This window comes from Alosa pseudoharengus, unplaced genomic scaffold (assembly GCF_046254945.1).
Source record: "Alosa pseudoharengus isolate Yale_2024_CS ecotype anadromous, Long Island Sound unplaced genomic scaffold, YU_APseudo_1.1 YU_APseudo_1.1_scf_17, whole genome shotgun sequence".
Taxonomy (NCBI): Eukaryota; Metazoa; Chordata; class Actinopteri; order Clupeiformes; family Clupeidae; genus Alosa; species Alosa pseudoharengus.
In genome coordinates, this window is record NW_027468640.1 from 29,269,312 (window position 1) to 29,278,303 (window position 8,992).

General features: G+C 47.0%; 1 protein-coding gene across 1 annotated transcript in view; it reads left to right on the forward strand.

Annotated features, from left to right (window-relative positions):
* m1ap (meiosis 1 associated protein) overlaps nt 1–4,097 on the forward strand; it is a 27,818-nt gene extending 23,721 nt beyond the window's left edge. Inside the window, exons 8-9 of the mRNA XM_076288390.1 lie at nt 1,946–2,191; nt 3,924–4,097. Coding sequence (XP_076144505.1) covers nt 1,946–2,191; nt 3,924–4,097 — 420 coding nt within the window. The remainder of the gene's footprint in view (nt 1–1,945; nt 2,192–3,923) is intronic.
* Nucleotides 4,098–8,992: the final 4,895 nt, after the last annotated feature.

Genomic DNA, 8,992 nt, shown 5'->3' on the forward strand with positions numbered 1-8,992 from the left:
ACTTACTTTGCATTGATTGAATAATTGATTGAACTGTGTAATCCGAACGCACCCCTGGCTCACAGCTAGTGAGGAGGTGGGTTAATAACGACGTAAGCGATTAGGATTGGCTAAGGCAGAGTCATGTTTCATGATAGCCAATCAGAGCCAGTGTTTTTACACACTTGCCAGCACACGCGCCACACACACGCAACAGCTAAAGTAGAGATTCGATGAAACAGCAGAGGTCAGGAGCAATCCGATGAAAAGTTGGCATTTTCAAGGTGGAGATATAAGCACTACTTCAAATTCATTGTGGTCAAAGGCAAGAACGTGCATGTAATGTGTACATTATGTCCAGGAGCGAAGACTTTGTCGACATCCGTTGTAAGCAACTCTAATTTAATGAGGCATCTCACACACGCTAGTAGCCAAAAACATCGATAGCCCCCCTCCACCAGAGATGATACAGTAGCTCGCCATCCACTAGCAAAGAAGGACTCGGAGCAATGTCCTCCAAGCAGCAAAAGCTAGATCTTTCTGCCTCACAACAAAAACCTATGACACAGGCTGAAGTCAACCGTAGGTCTGTCAATGTACAATTTCCCCTTGGGGATCAATAAAGTATCTATCTATCTATCTATCTATCTATCTAATAAATATCGAAAGTTATGTAGCCTACAAACACCTGTCTGTTCTACTAATTTCAACTGGCTTTTCAAAACTGCTCAAAAAATCCAAATTCTTTGACATATAGCAACTTTTTTTTTAACAGTAACGCAAATAGTTACTTTCCCTGGTAACGAGTTACTCTTATCATAGAGTAATTCAGTTACTAACTCAGTTACTTTTTGGAACAAGTAGTGAGTAACTATAACTAATTACTTTTTTAAAGTAACGTTCCCAACACTGATCTTTGGATCTAAATGTGATAGAAATGTAAACCAAACATGCTTTTCCATGTTTCCAGGCATGTGAAGCTCATTTATAACACTAATATCCCTCTTAGAGGTCAACATCATGGAGTAGGTCAAGGTAACACCCCTAATAATAGCAACATGATAAATAAACATCAACAAAAAACATGTCCTGTTTTCAAAACCAGTTCCAAAGGAAACGTACTAACTGAACTGATTCTAAAATCTGATTCTTAAACTAAGAATACCTCCACGTCAAAGCTTATGCAAAGCTTAACAGCTCCACTAATAATAATTTCCTGCAAACGTAATAACTGTTACCACCAACGCAATAATTATTACATTTGCAGGACGTAAAGGTTGTGAAAAGGTAAAAGAAAAGGATTAACTTCCCACAAAACATTAAAAAAATTACTCATTTTGTGAAATTCTATCTGTTTTTATCAGCTGTAGGAGTTTGTTCAAATATTGTCACCACGGAAACACACTCTTACAACCAATGAAATATATTTATTACGATGGTCAGATCATTGCGTTTAAAAACGTGCCACGCTGCATAGGATGTGCATAGGATGTGCTTTGAAATGCACATACGCATGCACAGACCACAAAGGCGCACACAAACGTGCACATTCATACAGAAACACACACACACACACACACACACACACACACACACACACACACACAGCGCTGTAGGTCTGCCTTCACCTTGAAACCACCCCCACCCACATTAAAACCCTCTTACAAGACCTGTTCCTTAAACTGAACCTCCTTTAAATGAAAGCAGCTACTGCAGGGGTAAGAGTGCTTAAGAGGTTCATAACTTTGACTTAAGGAAGCCTAGAGGTTTGGTCAGACATAATAGTATGTCAACCCCAGAGGCAGGTTCATAGGGGTGCATTTCATTGTTCAAATGCTTCTTCGTCTTCAGCATCATTACAATAAACTCTCATGTGTACCTGTGCATGAGAGGAAATGATATTACTGTACATGGCTTAAACACAGTTTCTGTGTCTACCCCCCCCCCCCCCCCCCTGCTTCCTCAGAACTCCCTGCAGTCGCTAGAGGAGGACCCCGTCTTCAACCCCTTGTGCCTGGGCACCAACCTCTACCCGCACCTGAGGATGCGCAGCCTGGCCTCGCGACCGGCCCACCCCTACCGCAGGCAGGACCAGACCCCGACCCCGACCCCGACCCACTCCCAGGGCCACGGTGCTGGGGTGAGCCCCGGCGGGCAGAGCCAGCGCAGGGAGCCGCCAGTACGGCCACCAGAGGGCTCCATGGCCCGGCAGGTCAGGCAGCCCCTTGTGGACCTCCAGCGGCAGCACCCCACCTCAGCCCTCTCTTTCTCCTCTCTCTCTCTCTCTCTCTCTCTCTCTCTCTCTCTCCGTCTCCTCTCTCTCTCTCTCCTCTCTCTCTCTCCTCTCTCTCTCTCTCTCTCTTCTCTCCTCTCCTCTCCTCTCTCTCTCGCTCTCTCTCTCTCTCTCCTCTCCTCTCCTCTCCACGGGGCTGCCCTCTAAAGGGCCCTTTCAGTTGGAGAGGAGCAGATTGGTGCGGTGGGTAGGGAAGGGAGTGCTGCTGGGACTCTGTTTGCGTTTAAGCATTTGTGTGGACAGACGTGACCGGAATGCAGACTTGAACTGCAGAAAGGCCGAATGGCGCGGTAGGGCTGTGCAGGGAACAGTGAATGAGAGCAGGTGTGTGTGTGTGTGTGTGTGTGTGTGTGTGTGTGTGTGTGTGTGTGTGTGTGTTTTTATTGCAGGTGTGTCTGTCTGTCTGTCTGTGTGTGCTTTTCTTTTCATTATGGGTGTCTGTCTGTGTGTGTGTGTGTGTGTACAGTTTATAGACAGTCTGTGTACGGTATGTAGATGTAGAATAGGGAAGTTTGGCCTGTGACAGCCAAGAATGAAACCAGCTTCTGCGGCTGTGGCTCAACACCCACGCATGCTGTAGCACACACGCACACACACAAACGCATGCTCAAACACACGCTCAAACACTCGCACATGCACACACACACACACACACACACACACAAACAAACAAACATAGACACAGACACACACTAATGCTTGTAACATTAGCCTCCATTTTCTATGAGGTATAGAATCAGAATGTGAAAGCGCGCACACACACACTGCTGATCTAGCCATAATATTTACTGACCAGCACAGGAGTAGTCACATGCAAAGCTGTTTATTATGTCTGGTCTGGCCCAGTTTTAACGCCAAACTATATGACTCAAGCGTACCAGTGTGACCCTGTTGTGTCTGCCTACTATTTTGACCACTGAGTGAAGTAGTCCCATGTTATTTTTACTTTGACTATTGAGTGAAATGCTCCCATGCTTTGGATAGGCCGTGTTTGATATGCCGTAATTAGAATGTTGCACACACGTCACATTGTGACACAGATTTCGTAGGCTGTGTAAGCGGAGAGACGATGTTGTGGCTATCAGCCTGCGGAGGCCCGCGGCATGCGCCGTCTGTCATCATCCTGTCCTCTGTGGCCCGAGGGTGGGTGACACTGGGACTCGACGGCCGGCCGGCCGCCCGGCATTCCTCCATGCACAGCAGGAATGTGGACGGCACTTCCAGTTTCTCTCCGTCACTGTTTCGGTTTCCCATCAGCAGCTTCTGTCCTTTCATTGGTTCTTCTTTTGTTTGACCCCAGTTTACCTCTTCTGCCTGCTTCTATATCTCTCCTACGAGTCTCTAACATGATCGTTCTTTCTTTCTCTCTCTCTCTCCCCCCCCCCTCTCTCTCTCTCTCTCTCTCTCTCTCTCTCTCCCTCCCTCCCTGACTTCTTCAACCTCCCAATTCTGTGTCTCTCTCTCTCTCTCTCTCTCTCTCTCTCTCTCTCTCTCCCTCCCTGACTTCTTCAACCTCCCAATTCTGTGTCTCTCTCTCTTCCTCCCTCCCTCCCTGACTTCTTCAACCTCCCAATTCTGTGTCTCTCTCTCTCTCTCTCCCCCCACCCTCTCTCTCTCTCTCTCTCTCTCTCTCTCTCTTCCCTCTCTGCAGTCTCACGGGCGTCAGTCTCAGCAGGCTCGAGCGCGGGCCACCGTAGCTCCCCTCCCGCCCCCCTCGGGCCCCCCAGCGAAGAGCTCCCGGCCGCCGCTCACCTTCTCCAAGCCCTCGTCCTCCTCCTGCCTGGGCGAGAGTGACGACGACGACGACCTCATCATGATGCTGTAGCATGTGCAGGTGAGGTCACTGACCGCTCATGAACCCAGAATGAAATGACCAGCAGCACGCACAGATTACCAAAATGGTGCGAGACAGTCAAGTGTAGTGAAGGTTCTTGAACTTCATTCCCCTGGTTCTACCTCTTTTTCCACTGAATAGAATAGCTGCAGTGATGAACTTTGACCTCCTTAAAGCAATGCTGACAAGCTGTACTCTGCATGAATACAAAACACACACACAGCAGAGTACACTGAGCCTTATCAGCTCCGCTGTCAAATCTCTGTTTAGTTCTGCAGTAGTCCTCTCAGAGGGAGTGTTTGTGGCGATTGAGACAGACTCATAGTTCAGCTGAATCATTCTTTTAGACACACACACACACACACACACACACACACACACACACACACACACACACACACACACACACACACACACACACACACACACACACACACAGCTGTGAAGCATTAGCTCGCACGCGGATAAAATACTTCATTATGTCGGAAGAGACATGGTGTGTGCCAGCCCCAGACACCATAAAACAAGAAGCCCTCATATCTCTGTTGACAAGGGGGGAGAGCCCTGTAGCCTCATTAATTAGCACTGCCATTTACCTTCACTGAAGAACATCAGACAGTTTTATATGAGCAAAGGCCTCCCGCCACACTCCCCCAGTGGGGAGGAGAGAGGGGTACTAGTGGTTATAGCCGCCACTGGACCGCAAGTAGGACGAAAAGGAAAGTTCTCAACAAAAAAAGTCCCCCTCACCAGAAGGAGAATGCTGAGGCAAGCAAGAAAAGCACAAATAAATGCGGAACCGCAAACCGTAAAATAAATAAATAATAATTTTGCTATTTTTTTGTTAGAGGGAGTAGTTCTCCTCTCTTGCTCCCAAATAGAAAGGAGGTGAAACGTTACATGGCTGTGATGAGAGTGTAGAGGAAATAGTTAGTGAAGTGAAAGAGTGAAGGCATTGTCACTCACTCTGCGTTGTTCTCTCTCTCTCTCTCTCTCTCTCTCTCTTCCTCCTCACTCTCTCTCCCTCTCCCTCATGACCTCTAGGCTTGTGGTCAAAGGACTCCACTGTGCTCTGGGACTGTGGCCACCACTGGGTGATAGAGAACGAAAGAGAGAGAGAGAAAGAGAGAGAGAGAGCAAAAAAAAAACGAGAAGAGAAAAAGAGACATCTATTCATCCCTTCTCCCATAACTAGGAACTGGTTAGGTCCTCTGGAGGCAGACTGTTCTAGAAGGTGGGAGGAGGGAGAGGATGGGGCTGGTTAGCTCTGTAGAGGAGGGTGTGGGGTGTGGTGGGGGGGGGGGGGGGTACTGCTGAGAGGCTCATCAAAGCGCCCCTCTCTCCCTCTGAGCGCATGCCGTCCTCTCATTAGCCAGACCGCCATTCCACCCACCATCCGCTGCCCACACCACTGCCGTAACTGGCCGCACGTCAAAGCGCAACAGGGGCTATTCACACGTCTACACACACACACACATCTGTTCTCGCGGAACAACACCCTCGAAGGCAAAAGGTGACAAAATGACACAACTTTCAGGGTGACATTTTAATGTCAGCCGTTTTTTTTTCTTTTTCTTTTCAACCACTCGAAGACGCGCATGCAAATAGTAACGGATTTTCAGGCGATGACGTGGAGGGCGAGGAGCGGCGTTGGCCCTCGTGTGCTCACCCGAAGGTCAAGCCTCGAGAAGGAAACCACTCGGCTCCGAGGGGTTGATGTCGCCAGCATGTGTTCTCCCCCGAGAGGGCTAGCGTGGGGACCGTAGGCAGCACAAGGCATCGCTTAACGGGGGGGGAAAAAAGAAGAAGGGGGAAAAAAGAAGTGAATAACCGAAAGAAAACACTGACACATCTAACAGCCTTCCAGAGGCATGCAGCTTCATTCCACATGCCGAGCTGGAGCTTTCCCTTGGGGAAACATGGCAGCAGTTTTAGTGCGTTTCGTTTGTAATCCTCCTCCTTTGGTTCAGAGAAACAGCAACAGGGCTAGTTACTTTACTGTGGTAAATTCCAGAAAATCTCCTTAAATCCAGAAACTACATTTTTAAAAGTGATTCTTGAGACGGTGTAGAAGTATTTCTTAATGAGAATTCCACAAAGACTTTATTCCTCAAACAGTCAGTACTCTCACAATTCTATTTAGTGTCTGTGTGGTTACTGCATGTGTGCAGTAAATCAAGGAGACATGGCTTGTGTTGTTGAACCCATTTCAGCTCTGCCCCATGAGGAGACAGTGGCCATGCCAAGCTCATCTACCGAGAGACCAGATGTGGACGGGCTTCTGACACTCGTCTACCGGCTCTCCCTCGCTGTGGAGGAGTTCGTCGGCCCTCCCCGAAGCACTGTTGTGGTTTTGTAATGTGACTATTGGTCACATTTCAAGAAAGGCCCACTCACGAGCCTCCTCCTTTTATTGTTGTTCCCATCTGTGCAACTTAAAAAAAAAAAAAAAAAATCTATTTCTCAGATTTGTCATTATGGGAACGATGTTATGAAATGCTCTCTAAATCATTTCAAGCTGTTGTTGATCTAAAGAATCAATGTGCCGGATACACATGTAAAGCCAACGGAATAAATTTCCAGTGCAGTCGAACTGTGTCTGACTTTCCAAACAGGCATGGCCCTTTGCTTCATCAAAGACCATTATTCACAGCAGCAAGAATGACTAAGATTTTGTGTAGAAAAAAAAAAACAGTTTACATAACCGGAGAGAAATGGGAGTCTGCAGTGTGCCCCTTTGACCAAACCTCCGTGGAAAACGTAAGTGGAATGTCAGTGGGAAGTGGAATGACTGAAGATTTTTTCCATAAATAGCCTTGTTCAGAGTTCAGATGGATGCAACTGGTACAGCAAATAGAGGCACACTTGGCCTGATTTGCACCCATTTCAAAGGTTTCTTGGTGTTTAAAGCCCCCAACATTGTCTTCAAGGCAGCGCTGCCTGGAAGGAGCTAGGGTTAGGCATGGGTGAAGGATAGGGTTATAGTTAGGGTTAGGATTAGGTGCCTTTAAGTCGACGGTGGCAGCACTGCCTGGAAGATGACGTTGGGGGCTTAAAACACCATTGAGCATTCCAAACACTCCAACTATCTGCAAACATTCCATAGAGGTCACCTCAATAAGCAGCAGACATTGTGTGAACTTCATTATTATGACTGTGACACCAAGGAACTCCCAGGCCCCTGCAACAGACACATTTTCACACAAGTTGAAAGTAGTTGTAACAGCATCCTTCATACTATACGTGCAGATTTGACATCAACAGGGTTGAATCATAACGGTTTCATAACATTCACTGCTGTGGTTTTCACCATTTGCTTGTGTGGTCTCATGATACCACATCGGATGTTCAGGAAACAGTGCAGCGTCGTCATAGCAAAGCCTAAACATCATACAAATCGCCCAACAAAAAGACCAACTCCAAAAGTCCTGTTAGTTATGTAAGCTGGTTTTGTCTGGTCCACTATTTCACGAGTCTGCTGGACTCCTCTGCCCACTCCTCCCCTTTTCCTGTCATTGTCTCAGAGCGACACAATGGAAACAGAAACGCAATAGCCTCGAAAAAGAGGAAGCCAAATTTAGAGAAATTGAACGAGCCGGCCAACTCAAAATTAACCCATCTTTTTTTCTCATTTCTTTTTTTAGTCAGCAGCGTGTGTCTGCACTGCTGCATCAGATAACTGTGTCTGATAGGTAAATAAAGTGGTGGTGAGAGTCTGGGCTTACAGTATAATAGATATTACATTCGGATGACAAAAGGAAATGGCCTCCGATCAGAGACCATTGAAGTTGAATTGTACGGTAAAGTGCAGGTTTCATAGAGGCACTGAAATAAATCGGCTGCGCTGGGTAATAACTGGCCGTCTAAAGGTCATCGTGGCGGAGGGGAGGTGCTGAAAAACAAGCCGAAGTACTTCCTTATCAGGGTGACCTTTCGATCAGTGACATTAATGGCACTTTCTTTTCATTACTGTCTTTACAAACAGCTGCTAGTGTTTCAATAGCCCCCTGAATGTAAATCAGTGGACACCTTCCTTCACCTTAGTTCATCTCCGCTGAAAGAATTTGACAATGCTGATATCCATAAACCAATACCCACATACTGAATGATGGCCCACTGTCACACTTGTCTGTTACATCACATCATATGCAGTACATAGTCCATCTGGGGGAAATACTGTAGTTACATTTAGCCTGGCAAGATTGGCCTCAAGCTAACAGTGTTTAAAAGCAATAGAGGGAAAAGAAATGACATAGCAGAGATGGCACCAAATAGATTTGTGCATTTCTGTCTCTTCAGGTGTACCCTGGCCTAAAGGGTTTTATTGTTTTTGTATTCTCTTTTTTTTTTCAGTGGCAAACACACGAGGACTGTTTTTTTCATTCACCATGTTCAGATCTGAAAGCAAGAGGAACAATGTGATAAATAGATCAGGGCTTTGGCAGGGCAGCGGGGCTGCCTGCTTAAGAAAATAACATCTCTAGACAGGGGGAAGGAAAGATTCAGGGAGAGGGGAAACCGAGAGAGGGAGAGAGGGGGGGGGGGGACAGACAAGGAACAGCTTGTGCTGCTGAGCAGAGCCAGGGGCAGACGTAAGATTAATTTAGCCAAGATTTTCAGACCTTCGCTTAAACCTTCTCTCTCCCCAATATAAGGGTCCTTTTTTCCAGGACTGGTTAATATTCACCGGCTATGATGGCCATGCTCGAGCTGTGCTGGCGGCCTTTAGTGGTCACTTGGGACAACCAGACAACGGAGAAGAAAGGATGGAAAGAGAGGATGAGTGGAGAGAGGGAAAGAGCATTCAGGGTGATTTCATGGCCTCTCTCAGGCCTTGGTAACCAACTCGGAAACAAAAACACAAAGTCGTTAGATATTTTGGGGCA